The sequence below is a fragment of the Triticum urartu genome, chromosome 4, assembly GCF_003073215.2.
Source record: "Triticum urartu cultivar G1812 chromosome 4, Tu2.1, whole genome shotgun sequence".
Taxonomy (NCBI): domain Eukaryota; kingdom Viridiplantae; phylum Streptophyta; class Magnoliopsida; order Poales; family Poaceae; genus Triticum; species Triticum urartu.
The window spans coordinates 489,860,131-489,876,306 of NC_053025.1; the positions used below are offsets into that span (position 1 = coordinate 489,860,131).

Consider the following 16,176-nt stretch of genomic DNA (forward strand, 5'->3'; position numbering starts at 1 on the left):
TTTATTGGATTTTCAAATCAAAGGAATGTGTGAAGTAAAGGATTGGGATGCCCTCTCCACCCCAAACCTTATAATTTTTTCATGAGGACTCTCCTGGTGCTAAGAATCCTTAGGAATTAGGCTAATATCGACACAATCCCAAGGAATATAGTAGCTCAATTCCTATTAAATGAATTGTTATACACAGGAAAAAATCATGTGGGAAGATATCATATGGGAATCACAAAAAAATCATAGGGCTCATTCAGTCTGTAGGATTTCCAAAACAAAGAGAATAAGAAAAGTAAACGATTAGGATGTCCTCTGCACGTCAATCCTTGGGAATTACGTCAATATAGCTAGACACAATCCTAAGGAAGCTAGTACGACGGTTCCTGTGAAACAAAGTGCCATGGGGGGGGGGGGGGGGGGGGGGGAATCATGTGGATATTTCTCCAAAAATCGTACGAACTGAATGAGCCCTAAAAAAATTCCAGATTAAAAAGGTGTTGGTTTTCTAGAACTTTCAAACTTTACATTCAACAATTTCATCCTTGTCCATTTCAAACAAAGAAGTATTTCATCCTTGATTGATAATTGATAGCCTGAGACATGGCAGGCACATGCATCTCACACGCAGGGATCATCATGCAATTAGAAAAGGAACAAAACACGGTTTATGCTTATCTCTTCATATTAAAAATGGGAAATCTTGGAGACTAAAAAAGATAACAATACTTATATTATCTCAATCGTGATATTTTTCTCAATTACGCCATAAACATCAGGCCGAGAAACAACAGTTTCTAGAAACGAGCGAGAGAACAGCAAATCGGGGGCAGATATTCTCCCCAAAAGAGAATGCACGGTATCCACTCTTAGCCCCGTGTTCGTACGTACGCGAGGGATGCTTGCAGTAACATTGTCCTCTTTTTAACTGTGTGCATTAGCAAAAGGGAGATAAAGAAAGGCGATTCGATATCTATCTGTAGCTGCTGCCGCGGGTGCCGGTGCACAGTCGTAGTAACATGAGCGTCAGGAAATCCAAGGCAAGTGCCATCAGAATCCGGCTTGGATTGCAAGCGATCGAATCCTGCGCGCCATTACCAGGACAGGCGCGATCCTGGGGCCACGCAGGATCTGCTTCTGTCCAAATCGTACCGTCCAGCTCCATCCGCCACAGCAAAAGCAGTAGTGACCCTCTAGCTAGCCTGTGACTCTCTGATCTGTTGCCCGTTGCCGCCATGTTATGTCTTCCCTAGCTTCTGTGGTAAACATGGCGCCTTGTAGTCATTTGGTACTCGTACAAATTAACGACTGGCTGGCTCTAAAGAGAGAGTGATGTCTCAAGGTTAGCCATCCAATGACGATCAAGATTCAAGTGAGACAATGGATGCCACACGACAATGCTGATCTTGATCTTAGCAAGAAGCTGCTAGTGCTAGGCTTACATGCATTATAGATTATACTGATGAGAAGAATAACTTTAGCTAGCGTGCATATGTCTCATGGGTGGAGGATGGATGGGAAGGTGTGTGGACTATAACATGTACGCGACGTCGCGACCGCGGGCAGCAGTAGTCGACTGTGCATGCATAGACATGTATCTCTATCGTCGGATGCAGTTGGTGGCGTGGCGCCTGCCCATCTTCTCGTGTAAAGACGTTAGACATACTTGGTTGTCAGAGGAGACATATGCGCGGGGCAAGTTGGGCCGTGAGAGAATCATCAACATTGATTTCACTCCACACACGAAAGTAACTACTACTAATTAATCATATTAATGTGTGCTGCATGCATGATGCATGTTCATGCAAGTAAAGCGATCACGCCCGCCGAACACCTTTCAGGAGTAGTAGAAATTGTAGTAGCACACTGCTCTCTTCTTCTTTACAAAAGTGAGATCTTGATTAGCTAAAAGAGAGGCAAGCGTATGGGAGATTGGCCAGTGTGCAGGAGCTAGAAACATACGTAAGTACATACGTGACAGTTGACACGCCCGCGGCGCACTAACCGGGGAATAATATTACGCCGCGTCCGTCCGTCCCTTCGTACGTACGTACCGAACATGCATGCATGCATGCACCCAGATAGATGTATACAAACCGGGCGGTCGCTGCTCGCTTGTCACCTCCGACCTTTCTATCTTCCTAGCCGAACCTATGCTTGCTACCGAGCAGGCTACTAGTAACGTAACACCACGATGAGATGGATGATTCCCATCGTGCATGCGTCGCATTTGCCTACCGGCCGGTACCGAACACGCATAGACATAGGCCGTGATCCAGTCAGCCAGCCAATGGAACGCGGTCCAGAAACGTACGCTCGGCCGGTCTGAAATCTGAATCCTGACTGACGCGGGACGCAAAGGCTACGCCGTCGCCGGGCAGGGCCGCGAGCACATGGCCGCGCGCGCACGGAGATGCCAAAAATGGCGGTGGGCTAGCCTTTGGGTGGTGGTGGGGGAGCACGCGGCCCCAAAGGGCGCGATCCGGGCGAGATCGTGCCGTGCCGCTGTCCCCGCGGGCGTGTCAACCCGGGGTTGGCCGCGCCCGCCCGCCGTCCGATGCGCGCCGCCCCGGCGCCGAGATTACCGCTCCGGACAGCGGCGGCAGTGGAAAGGCCGGGGTTGAGCACTTGAGCTGAGCATGAGTTAATAATAGTAAATGGTTATTGGTCCAGTTGCAAATCTGCGTTGAAAGGTAGGAGCAGACTGGCCGGAAAGTGCGATCGATGCGTGCAATGGCTGATGGGATTAGTGCTCTGGATGGATCCAACTTTAGAGCGGCGTAAATCGGGCTTTAGTTGCTCGCGACCTTAAATCCAAAAGCGAGGAGGAGAAAAGAGGTCAGGTAAGCGTGGACGAGGGACACTGGACAGACCGGAGAGGGACACTGCGTGGTACTCCCTGCTTGCTTAATCCTTCGTCGAGAAGGAACAAATTTTGCCTAAACTGACCTCACCAAATACTACCAGTTACCAAAATGGGCCGGCTAGATTTCCTTGCACATGTTTTTATGCATGTGGCTTCAGAATTTATTTTCTTCTGAAATGGCAGAGTTTCTGCATTCAATAAGAAGAAAAGAGTTGCTCAATTAATTAGGAAAAATCGAGCGAAAACCAGATTGCCCAGTTAATTATAGAAAACCGGGCGAAAAACATCACAACCGCTGAGCAGCACACACAAGAGATCCACGCACACCACTCCAACGAGGGCATCACTGAGACAGCACACACGCGTCATCATCATCGCTCCTCCCCTAGAGGCGTCACCGCCATCCCTAAACCCTGAGCAAGCGACTCCGATTTCGCCGTCGGCAGTCATCGACTCAACTCACGCCGAAGAGGTCATGTGGGGGTGTATGAAGATCCACACCGAAACTCAGCCACCTACGACCAGACAACGCAGCTCCGACTCCGAGAAAGAACTACTAAGGACAAAACTAGGCAAGGCTAGCACCACAGAAGATCGCCGAACGGGCCACCTGCAGCCAGTCATCATATACCACATGGGCCCGCCGCCGCATTTTCGACTTCACAACAACAAACAAACCGAGATAATCCCATGGACACGCCGGAGAAGAGCCGACTACCTCAACCATTCTCGCGTCGCCAACATCACTCCCACCATCATCGTTGCCACACAAGTCTGGACGCCACAACTGCTGCCAACCACCAGTCTCACTTGTCAATGTTGGGCTCCGAGACGAAGCCCCCAAAAAGGAAAACGACACCAAAGCATTGTCATCTTCCGATCACGGGATCAAAGGTTCCCCCTCGAGAGGTCGTGATGGCCGGGTCCGTGCGGGAGGGGTGTGGCAGCAAAGCAGCGATGCCTCCAAGAAGGTCAACGACGGTCACAGCCACTGCCATCGCTGGTCACGCACAATGCCGAGACAGGGTCTTCACCCCCGCTTCCACACCACCTCAGTTGCACCTCATGCCGCACCGGTGTCGGCAAGCACACCAACAAACCAACCTGCGGCCGAAGAAGCACAGAGCCACTGCCGCCGCAGCCAACCGCACCTCACGGAGGGGTGTTGGCTTCAGATTTTGGCGCTCAATGCACATGCTTTATCTACCATGACCTTTCTTGATAAATACTCCTTCTGTTCGAAAATACTTGTCAAAAAAATGAATGTACCTAAACGTATTTTAGTTCTAGATTTGTGACAAGTATTTCCGGACAGAGGGAGTATACGCCATTGACCATTCTATATTTTGTATTGAAAAGCACTTTCTTATCTATATGTTGTGGCGCTGCTGGACTGAACGGAACAGATTCAGACATGGAGAAACTAGGCTACAACCACCAAGCTTTGTCAGCCAAACACTTCATAGCACTACTGAAGAATGGATTCGGTTCCTTGCTGCACCTCCCAGAGCCAGCCCGGCGCGATCAATTAGCTGCAAACCCCTACCAAGTGACTGGGTGATGCTCAACACAGAGGAGTCCGTCACCGACACTAACGGATCTGGAGGATGGGGATGCATTGCCAGGGATGAAGCAGGCGACGTTCTTTTTGCTGCTGCTGGCTGTATCTCGAGGGCGTCTGAAGCCCTACAGCCGGAAGCGGTCGCGCTAATGAAGGCCATCGACCTAGCAGAGGGGTTTTGCATGGGCCGTGTCATTTTCAGCGTGACTGACTGACCGCCTCACGCTGCAACACTCCATCGTCTCAACTGCTGCGGATCGTGCAAAACTGGGGAGGCAAAGTACCAACTGAGGCTTAGGGTTTATAGAGTTTAAAGTTCTTTTTCAGTCCCGTGAATGTAATGTCCCAGCCCACATGTTGATGTTGGCAAGGCATGGTGCAGGAATGGCTTTGGACAGCGAGCGCGTTTGGCTCGCTGACCTGCCCCCTGATGTAATCGGTGCTGTGGCCGGCGATTTAGCCGCAGGCATTCCATCTAAAAAAATTTCTTATATTGATGGTTTTGTAACCATTAAAATGGAAGAAAGGGTGTGTAAGATTATTTCTTGTATTTTTTGGTGGTAAATCAGTTTATATGGCCTTATTATATAAGATTGAGTTTAAGACCGATTAAGACTGCAAATGGTTGAACTAAGAGGGGTCAGAGGACACCCCAAGTGGTTGTATGGGTAAAGAAAATCGGCATCTACTTCTAGTTCTATTAAACACGCTTTAGCAAGATTTTGTTTTGGAAAAATAATTTTACTAATAATTCTGTTAGTTGCAACCGTAAATGACATGCAGGCAAAACCAATTTAGTACTCCCTTTGTTCACTTTTGTAAGTCATTTCAGACAACATCAAATGGGCTATTTTGTACATTGTCTGAAATGTCTTCAAGGTCTTATAGAAGTGAACAAAGGGAGTAAAAAAGTTAACTAAATCGGCAACACTTATTGTGGGACGAGAGTAGTATCCATACAACCAGGGGTCCCAGATTTGCATGTCTAAGACCAATCAACTGGAGGCGGATGACAGCAAATAAAAGTCTAACGAATAGCCCACAGCAAAATGTGGTAGGTACCACAAATCAAAGATAAACAAAAAATTGTAGGACAAGATGTTTATATATACAACAGTACATCAATGATTTGCACACCCCAGCAAAGAATTACAAAACTGAAACAAATAACAAGTTGCCAAAAACGGAGCCTGAATACACACGGGACTCACCGAAGCTGCCGACAGCCAAAGTACTGCACCTTCAACCGCAGTAAACACCATTCCAATGCAATGTCACTATAATAACTCCAAAAAGAGGTTTTGCTGATCAAACAATAAACAGCTAACCAGTATACTTCAGCAAATGGCACTAATATGGCAAAACTTGGGTGACTCCAACCATACCCGAAGAACCTTTCATCAAAGGGCAATCTTGAGAAAACACTCAGGCAGCACACAAAAATCGAAGGTAATAGTTTCCCTGAAGATCATCTTCTGCTGGCAAATGCTGCCAATGCATTCGCATGAGCAGGTGGTAGAGCACTTAGTATTGGCTGCATCTGCTGACCATAAACGGATATCAAATGAGAAACAGCCTTGCCAATAGTTGTTTTGACTTCATCACTCTCATCTGGGGATACTACCACTTGGGCAAAGACATGTATCACATCAGGCACTAGAGTGAGGATCTGCAACAATAAAAAGTTAGCTTTGCCTAGGAAAAGTTTGCATGATGGAAGCAAAGATCATGGAATAAATCAAAAAACATGGGGTGGTTTAAGACCAAGTCACCTGGGGATGTGATGATAGTAACAAATTACATAAGCAGCTATAGACAGCCATTGATTCTTCGTGATCTTCTTTTAGTGGCAAAGCTTTGATAAACACTGGAAGAACCTAAGAAACAGAAATTGCATTGCAACCAAGGGTTAGATAGGCACTTCAAAGCCTGGAATTTGAAGCTGTTCAAACATACTCCCTCCGTCCAGAAATACTTGTCGGAGAAATGAATAAAAATGGATGTATCTAGAACTAAAATATGTCTAGATACAGCCATTTCTCTGATAAGTATTTCCAGGCAGAGGGAGTAATATGTACAGGATAGTGCCTACCTGGTTGAGAGGAATTGACTGAGGTTGCACCATTATCATTCTAGCAATAGCACCGGCCGCATTATCTCTAACTGCAAGGTCTTGTTCGGAATTAGCAAACAAACGGTGCAGACCCTGCAGTATATCCGGGTAATATCTGCAGAAGGATGAGCAAAAGCCTGTCAACAACTGAATTTACAGGACTATCATTCATGTTCCCTAAAATGTTAATACTGTAGAAAGAACATTAATTCATTTAGTGACTAGACAGCAGACCACATCCAATACACTTGGCAAACTTTGGCTTTTATTCTTCAGCATTTAAGTCATTATTGTGAAAACTAATTACTAACGTCAGGGTTTAATTTTGTGAAACAGCAATAATTAGGAAGTTGGCAGACTATTACTTGATCTTCTGAGCAGGACTATGAAAAGATAAACTATTGCCTTTGAGAAAGAACACTGCAGCAATTCCAATACTATGACTTGGACACTAATAAGAGCTGTGGTAACCTATAGTTTTCATCAACTGCTCCTCACTTGCGGGCTTCTTACTCTAAGATTGATAAAGTGAAAAGTGTATGCCCTTGCCTTTCATAAAAGTAATGGAACAAGAATCAGTTGAAAAAAGCATTCATGTCCATTTTCTATGCAGATAGGCTTTTGGAGCACAAGAGAAAAATCATGCACAACAGATTTTAAATAACAGTCGTTTGGTCCTTCTCGCTTCCGAAGTGCAAGACATTGACCTCAGATGTAAAGGTGAGCATGGAATATGTCTGTCATTGTAAGTAATATACATACTTCAGTGCTGCAGCACCGCTGTTCTTGCATAGCTCGCCAACACAGAAAGCGGCATTTCTCCTATTCGTAGCCTCAGAAGATGCAAGTTCTTTCAACGCCAAAGGCATTATCTTCTGCAAATGATTCAAATATGAGTAAGCATTCAGAGATCAACTAAAACGATAGAGATCTCAATGATAAAATGGCATAGTTTTTAAGAAAATTGTAGGCATACATCAACATAAGCAGAAATTGGAGCACCCATTTCTTGAGCGACCTCAGCTAGAGTGGCGACAACCATAGTCTTGTCTTGGGGAGGATGTGGAGATTTCTGCATTTATTCCAGAAAGAACTTCAAACCTCGAATATACAGTTCTCACAATAATCATTATAGGCATAAGGCAGCTGCCATTAGTTGAGGACGACTAATAAATGGGGACGGGGGGATACTCACAGCAAATTTCATTAGGGGGTCAAATAACTTCGCAAAGATAGGATCAAAGTAAGATCGCATCACTTTTGCAAAAGCAGGCAAAAGATCTGAAACTGCGTCCATGAGGACTTCATCATGATCGATGTCACCATCATCTTCGCCATCCGACTCGACTTGCTGACAGCATGATTCTTGACGCAACAGAGCAAGTGTTGCCTCAGCAAGCCGTGGCATATCTGAAACAGCAACAAAAGGGACAGTTTTAGCAGCACAACCTAGTATTCCAAGTGCACCAAACTCTGATGCAGCTTACAAAGTTCAACAGCAGCAAAACCACAATCTTTCATGATATCAGCTACACTCATGCAAGCTTGTGCAACTACTTCTTTATCGTCATCCTCTGTCATGGTCTTGATATAGATGCTCATAATAGTATCTGAAAAAAAAAATTGAGCATGGCTTGATGTGCAGGTCGCACAATAGACTTAAAGACATCACTTATAGTAGCAATTACCAAGAACATCCTTCTGTTTCTCTAGTATATCCTGCATGGTAGAAAAAGTACACTGCATCAGAATTCTGATGTTCCACAGCAAGCACTTCCAAATTGACAAGTTAATACAAGGAAATACTCACAGGATGTGCAGGTATTGCCCTTAATGCAGTTAGGATGTCTGCAATAATAATTTTACTATAGTTACTAATAACATCACAAAACGTACCTTTAATGGAAGTCTCAAAGAAAAATACATAAAGAAGCATCTAATTTTACAAATTTGAATTTCTGGGGGTAGGTGATTCAAATTAAACAAGACTAATTGCTCTGGTTTCTGTGTGAAACATTATCTTATTGATCGTAATTGTTTGCAATCCATATACTATTAGTTTATGATCTGTTGGTAGTTACCTACCAGAACAGAGGGGTTTGCAATTTGTAGTTGGTCTCTACACAGTATAGGGTTCATGGATCCAGATAAATTTGATTTTCCAACTATACCACGAAGAAAAATGACAAAATTAAAAAAGGGGTATGATGTAGGAGTCTGATTTGAGTTCGCATTGGTAGATCGATTTTAAGCCCCTCCTTGGATTGCTAGGTTCAGGTTCGATGACTATTTGAGCAAATCCAGTAATCAGCGATACACTACCAAGATTGCACTAGCATGATGTTTTCTGCATTGAAACTTTGATGATTCAGCTTGAATAGATTAGCTGTTAAACCTAAACTACACCTCAAATGATGGACATAAAGTATAACTATACATCATTATATAAAAGAACCTCAATAATGAATGCATCTTGTGATTTACATTAACGTATCTTGGTGTGAAGAAGTGTATACCGTATCAATATACCATTGGATATTATATACCATGCTGGAGACAGAATCTGTAGATTACGTGTGACAAGTTTATTCATCTAAATACCCTTTTGTATGTTAGATGACTACTGAAGTTTGGAGCTTTGCAATTACAACTAAAATCGTCAGCCTACTATTAGTAGTTGTTATCTGTAGGCCTGACAAAAAAGGAACAAAAGAGCTGCTACAAACATGCATATTAAAGGGGACTAGGAAAGATGTTACGTTTTAAGGAAATAATAGCCTGAAGCCTGACATCTTCATGAAAATACCCACTGTGCTTGATTAAAATTTTCAACGACTCCTCCAAGTACCTAGTGTCAGTTCAGGAAATTTTAAAGTACAAAAGATGGCAAAAATATGTGTTAAACCCATTTAAGGATACGGGGCATAGGCACTCTTTGCGTGAAGTGCAAAAAATCCAATAGCCTGAGTTGCAGCAGCTTTCTCATCTAACACTCCAGTCCTCACGCTGATATTTCTAACTCTTGGCTCATCATCATCATCATCATCAGAGGAAACACCACTAAATCCATTGTCAACACCATCAGCATCATCAATGTCCACAGCAGAACCATCATCCAAGTTGCACGAGGAAAATGCAAGAGGCACAACATGAGGGAGATACTGCAATGTGCAGCAACCACTTCTGTAAACATTTACAGCACTCGTGAAATGAACAAAACTTAGACTACCCTTGTTACCTGTGAGAAACTATCATCCAGAATCTCAGCAACGTTGCTAAAAAACCCATGAGTGTACTCCCTTAGCTCGCTATAATCCAATCCAAAACCCTGCAAATATGAAGAGCATAAAGAATTGCACTAAAGCCTGCTGTTTGTCTGAACTCTGAAGTATTGGAATTAAGACTCACAGAAATAGCAGCCTCAATAAAAGGAGGTAATATGGCTTCCATTCTGGTTCTGCCAACTGCCATTGCTACTATCCCAACAACCTCAGTAGCCCTAGCTCGTGCGCACAAATCTTCATCCTTAGTGAGCACCATAAAGCCTTTCATCATTTCGAGAACCTTCTCTGCATATGGGATAAATGCCTGTTCTGCAGCAGCTGCTACAGAGCCAATTGCAGACTGCAGCAAAACATCATCATTGTCAAATTATAAGATAACTTAAGGGGAAAAGGTTGTCACCGTCTTGACATATAGATAATTATGACCAATGATTTCCATACGAACCATGCATGTCTCTTGCAGGTTCCGAGGACTGCTCTGCAAAGATATAACTAATCTGCATATCAAAGGTTCCAGATATGGTAGGATATCTTCACCCATATCTTCACAGAACGCCGCCAGTGCATAATAAGATTTCTCCTACAAGATCACAACGCTTATTGGCATTAGTTAATTACTACAGAAAATGCCACGCAAAGTTAATCAATATCATTTATATCCAAAGCTTCTGCCTATTTATCAGAGATGATGTCACTTGAACTAAGTTATTTTACCTTAACTTCATCTGATGGATCTTCAAGTGCATTTAAGATGCATGGAAGTACACTCTCATAGTGAGATAAAATTTCTGGCTGCAAGTGTTCAGCAAACTGACCAAGAGCAAATGATGCAGCGCCTCTAACCATTTGCTCTTGATCCTTTAAAGCTTCTAAAACAACTTTGAGACATTCTTCTAACTTATCCTTAAAATGTTCAGAACAACCTTCTGAGACAACACCCAGTGAAGTAACAGCAGCCTCACGATACTTGGGATTAACGTGACGAAAATTCACAGAAGCGAATTCAAGAACTGGACCAAAAACGTGTCTTGGTAAGTTGATAGCCATTGTATCAATGACTTCGGCTGCAGAACGATCTGCCGCTAAATCAGAGTCTTCATCTTCATTAGCTGTTTCTGTAAGCAAGGGGCACATAACTTGTAGAATAGGTACAATCAGCTTGTTCTTTTTTAAGAAAGATGCTTTAAATTTTACAAGCCATGAGATTATCTGAATAGCCTGAAACAAATAAGAGCATTTATAGTCAGTTATTTTGTAAAATCAATAAATATATAATCAATAATGCAGATGGCTGATCAAACCTGTTGCCTTATATTTATTTCCATATCTTGGTTTGAGCAAACTTCAAGCGAGAACTGCACAATTGATCTCACTGAATCTCCAAGAAGTGGTGCAGGAGATTCAATTAGTTCGTCGAATATTTCAAAGGCAATGGAAGCAACATCATCATCGCCATTAGCAAGACATTGCCTTGATACATTCAAGATACTGGGAACAAAGTCTCGGAACATCTTTACCTAGCAGTTATACCAATACAAGATCTGCTCATCAGGCATAAGAGGCAACTCTAGCGGTAGCATGACATACTATTGAAAACTTAAAATCAGCTAAGAGAAGCTACAGCTCTAAAAAGAACAAGACAAACAAAATTACCACTGCTGCATGCAAAGAAAACAACAAACACATAGAAAACTTCAAGTACTACTTAATAAAAAAAAGCTTTACTGAATAACACATTGCCAAAAGGTCTTCTATAAGAATGAAAACTATGATGACACATTTTCACCTCGAAAAGTATATGTTTATAAAAATCAGGAAAGATAGGAAGAACTTACAATGTCTCCTCCTTCATTGACATACTCTATGAAGGATCCAACGGCCCTGTTGCACACAGACCAAAAAATATCTTTACAGTCACAATATGGTAAAATGAGGAAGGCCAAAATAGCGACTTAACAAACTTAATCGTACTTTAGGGCAGCGATTCTGACTCGAGAGCTGGTCTCATCTTGCAGGCATTTCAGTAAAATAGGTTGCAAATCATTCAGATGAGATTGAAACGTAGTCCCAATAGTTTCAGTAAGGGAGCTGAAAAGAATTAAAGCTACCTGTAAAGAGAAGAGCAGGTCAGTAAGCATTGACATTTTGTTGGGAGATATTAAGCAGCACATGTTTCTTTCCTGTATAGTTCACTTGCGATAATTTATGGGTTATCCACAAACAATTCCTACGAAATACAGAACGAGGACGCTGATTTCTCTGCAACACTGCATATATTACATACATCGGAACATTTGATGTCAAAGAATGCACTATCTATTAGTTACACATTACTGTATTAGCATCCCAACCCCACTAACACACATATACAGGAAGTATAGAAGAAAGTGAACACCGGGTAGACACTTCCATCAATAAAAAGAGAGAAGATGGTGTTAAGACATGCATAGGCAGTGCAACCTTATGAAATCTAACATTTGAAGGTTATGTTAACCAGTAGGAGAAAAATGAAAGCCTCAGTGCTGGAACCTGGAAATGTGTAGGCTTTTTGGCGGCTAAGATGGCCAGTCACACATACTGTAAAATCCATGCATGGTTAAGTTATGGATGGTTTTGAGATTTCAGCATTTAGCTCCATTTATTGAACAATATGCCAAACAAACAATTACGAAAGAGCACACCGACATGCGGCTGCATGCTGCAATCATGCTGGCAACACAAAAAAAATGCATTTTCATGTTCTCACTACGCGGATAAAGTTCTTGTGGGACTGGCAAACCAGAGGGGCAGAACAGGGGAAGCAAAGGAAGCTATCACAGGTATGGATTTTTTGGTCTGTAAGTATACTCCCTCCGTCCCAAAATAAGTGTCTCAACTTTGTACCAATTTTGGGACGGATGGAGTAGTACATAAGAAAGTCGATTGCTAAATTGACCATACAGGTCTAGTAGCTGTCAGTACACGCAAACAACAAATTAACTACTTGCTGACAGCCCTATCTTACTAAGTAAGGTCACCCGATCTATATAAACTGACCTCTACTAATACTTAGCCAATTAAGCAAAGGGCAGAAGGATTGCAAGTTTGCAACTGACAGTTCTTTTAAAAAATACCAAATTGAAGAAAAGGAATGTGCAAGTAAGCTCTTATTGTGGTCCACATGTACCAAGTATATTATGATAAAACCAAACGGCAGGTTTCATTAAAGACAAATATCCATACTTACACCCTAAACAATGCATGCATGCATACATAATTAAATATTGAAAATACATGTCCACTAAGAGATACACTTACTTCCCTATGTTCTTCTTGTGGACTTTGGCTGCATTGGAAAAGGAACGGTAACAGCTCTTGCCACTCTCCTGCAGGGACAGCATACTTAGCAATAATGCTCACGACATTTGCACTAGCTCTCCTTACAAGATGACTGCATAAGAAGCAAGAGGAAAATCAGTTCTTCATCCTCTCAAAATTACATGTGGAAAAAACTGAGGCAGATTGGACAATAATGAAACAGCATTTGCACCAGGGTGGGAATTAGCTTGATGATTGGTGGCTACTAGCTAGTCCCAATGAAAACAGATCAACCATGCTTGATCGTCATCGTGACTTTTTAGAGCTGTACTATGCATATCTCGACTTCCATATTTCTAGTTAGCCCAGTTTATGGCAACCCCATCACAGATAAACTTTATATGCAAATATAAGTAAGTATTTAGAGTCTAAAGGAGAGGACTTTTTATCGAGGAAGAAAAACTCCAATAGAATGAATTTCCGAGACATCATAAATACTACATAGTCAACATTTTGAATTGTTTACTTCGCACTTTTCCATATTAACTAGGATTCGATTAAGCAATATTCTGTTTTCTCACATTTGTGCATTTCTGCCTCCTATTCTAACCTCCTCCATTCTAAGTATATTTCCTACTGTTCTACCTAAAAAAGACATACCAAACGGCTGCAACTTTCCAGTGATTTGTTCATTTCCGGATAAAACTCGCACAAAAGTATCTCCATTTCGCAACAAACCATTTGCCATTTGGAATACCAGCATATGAATACAACATTATACAGGGAACGGCAGCAGAGCAGACATCGGTTGCAAGCAGGGCAGATGTATTACAGGTCACCATGATCACTGTAAATTGTACAACTTGCTTAACCTATGGACCATAAATTACTCCCGACAGGGTTCCAGTTCTCATTACGTCTAACAGTTCGGTTAATCGTTTCAGTTCAGCTATCCCATAGACAACCCTGTGTAACTGAGGATACAGCAGAGGACAAATTCTAAATTACGGAGAGGCGGGGGGCGTGGGGAAAGTCGGGTGGGGCAAGAAAGCACCTGTTGTCGAGGGTGATGGAGTCGATGAGGGCCTGCTTTAGGGAAGCCTTGGCGTGCGGTGGAAGCTTGGGCCAGTGGGAGGTGATCTTCTTGCGGAGGAGCACGGCGGCGAGCTGGCGGACGTTGGGGGTCTTGGCGGTGCGGAGGTGGTGAACGAGCGCCGGCACGACCTGCGGGTCCCGCGCCAGCCGCCGGATCTGCTCCTCCGCCTGGCGCCGCGCGTCGTTGTCCGGCATCAGGAACTGGATTAGCAGGAGCTCCAGTGACTGCGCCATTCCTCCCGCCTGCCTGCTGCCTGAGCCCGCGGGCCTCTCGCTTCCGTCCTTCCTTGCTGTGATCGGCGGCGCCGGCGGCGGGCGGGGGGAGGTCCAAAACCCTACCGATTGGGTTCGCTCGGGTTTTGGTGGCGGCGCGCGTGGGGGCGGGAGGGGTTTATTAGTGAGTAGTAGGAGTCAGTTGGGATATTGCTGTCTTTTCGTGTCTGCTTTGTTTATTTCCATTTCGTTTCTTTTTTTTTAGTTTATTATATCGGTTGGTTGCGAATTGTTTTTTAATCTTTCCAATGTTATTGATTGAGGCGTTGGACGTACTACAGAGCAGGAACCTGGCCCAACTACATCAGAGTTCCATTACGGCCCACGGACATACGTTATGCGATCCACCGAACAGGAAAATGACCCATAACTCGGCCAGTCACGCTACTGTCACAGCCCAATTATAACAACTTGCACACATGCGCCGTAAGGGACTTCAGACTAGCCACAGTGAGAGTAATTTCAGCAGTAAAAATGTTCAATTCAACAAATTTGCTTATGTGACAATGAGTTAATGAGAAGAGAGATAATTTAAGTAACTTAGCTAGTTACTGTAATATCACATGTCTCAATACAATATGAGTCTATAACTTAATAAATGAGGCTTTGCATGTTACCGTATTTATATTACTGCCCACTATAAAAGGTAGTAATATAGTCTAGGGATATGTGTATATTACTAGTGTATGTTATTATCCATTGTGGCTAGTCTCACGCGAGAGCAAATAATTGAGGAGCGCTCGTTCGCAAGTCTCCACAAGGGTCATTTGGATGGGCTCCGCCGTCGTCACGTGTCGCGCTTTGGACGCTTCCTTCAGATTTTTTTTCCGCACACGTTTTCAGTTTTTTTTAGCTTTTTGGCTTTTCAGCGGTATTTCTTTTTTTTGGTAAAAAAAGAAAAATATTGCACGAACATACGTGTTTTTTTCTTTCACGAGAAGCACCGTTTTGCTTTCATGAGAGGCACACTCGTGTCTCTTGAAAAGCAAAAAAAACACGCTGTTTTCCTTCTGCAAGAGATACAATTTTGCTTCCGCAAAAAGTATGGTCATGCCTTTCATAAACGAAAAAAGCGTATATTTTTCCTTCCGCTAGAGGTACGGTTTTGCTTCCGCAAGAGACTCGGCCGTGCCTCTCGAAAACAGAAAAAAAACACGTTTTATTTTTTCTTTTTACTTCCGCGAGAGGCACGGCCGTGCCTCTCGGAAACAAAAAAACACGGGTTTTTTCATTCGCGAGAGGCATGGTCGTACCTCTCGAAAATGAAAAAAATGTGTTTTTTCCATCCGCGAGAGGCATGATTTTGTTGTCCGGTTTTTTCATGAAAAAAATGTTCGCCAAAAGCTATCAACATGGGATCTGATTTTGAAAATCTCGCCGCGAGGAATTAAACGGTGAAAATAGTTTGAGACTTGGACGCATGATTTAAAAGATAAAACGTTTTGAATAAACGAATCTAAGAAAAAAAGGAAACTCTCAATTTGCGACAGGTGGCGCATGAAAGTGATCTTTGGAAGAAGTGCTCTTCAATTAGTGATTTCAACTTCGCGTGCTAGGCGTTGGCGAACGAGCAAGCGCGCCCTTTTGGACCGGCCCATCTGTGGGGCGCCCTATTTTTTCATTTCCTTTTCTACCTTTTTGTTTTTCTTTTCTTTTTGACTTTTCATTTATTTTGTTTTAAAATAAGATTTCAAAAAGG

At 43.0% G+C, this 16,176-nt stretch overlaps 1 protein-coding gene across 1 annotated transcript; it reads right to left on the reverse strand.

Annotated features, from left to right (window-relative positions):
* Positions 1 to 5,501: 5,501 nt before the first annotated feature.
* Positions 5,502 to 14,583, reverse strand: LOC125552216 (importin-4). The gene is made up of 20 exons (XM_048715704.1): positions 14,164 to 14,583; positions 13,110 to 13,242; positions 11,784 to 11,920; positions 11,648 to 11,693; positions 11,114 to 11,329; positions 10,527 to 11,030; positions 10,258 to 10,392; positions 9,937 to 10,152; positions 9,767 to 9,856; positions 9,448 to 9,689; positions 9,288 to 9,376; positions 8,339 to 8,376; positions 8,217 to 8,247; positions 8,016 to 8,138; positions 7,724 to 7,938; positions 7,505 to 7,600; positions 7,291 to 7,403; positions 6,508 to 6,643; positions 6,188 to 6,292; positions 5,502 to 6,084 (listed from the first exon to the last, which is right to left on the reverse strand). The coding sequence occupies exons 1-20, from the start codon at positions 14,436 to 14,438 to the stop codon at positions 5,884 to 5,886; spliced, it is 3,141 nt and encodes a 1,046-aa protein (XP_048571661.1). The 5' UTR covers positions 14,439 to 14,583; the 3' UTR covers positions 5,502 to 5,883.
* Between the last annotated feature and the right edge of the window lie 1,593 nt (positions 14,584 to 16,176).

Excerpts from the sequence above, each read along its gene's own strand:
- LOC125552216 (XM_048715704.1), bottom strand. The coding sequence starts at position 14,438 with ATGGCGCAGTCACTGGAGCTCCTGCTAATCCAGTTCCTGATGCCGGAC. Across the intron at positions 10,393-10,526 it reads ATCCATCAGATGAAGTTAAG|GAGAAATCTTATTATGCACT; the intron begins GTAAAATAACTT and ends GTGATCTTGTAG. Across the intron at positions 7,939-8,015 it reads TTTTGCTGCTGTTGAACTTT|ATATGCCACGGCTTGCTGAG; the intron begins GTAAGCTGCATC and ends TTGCTGTTTCAG.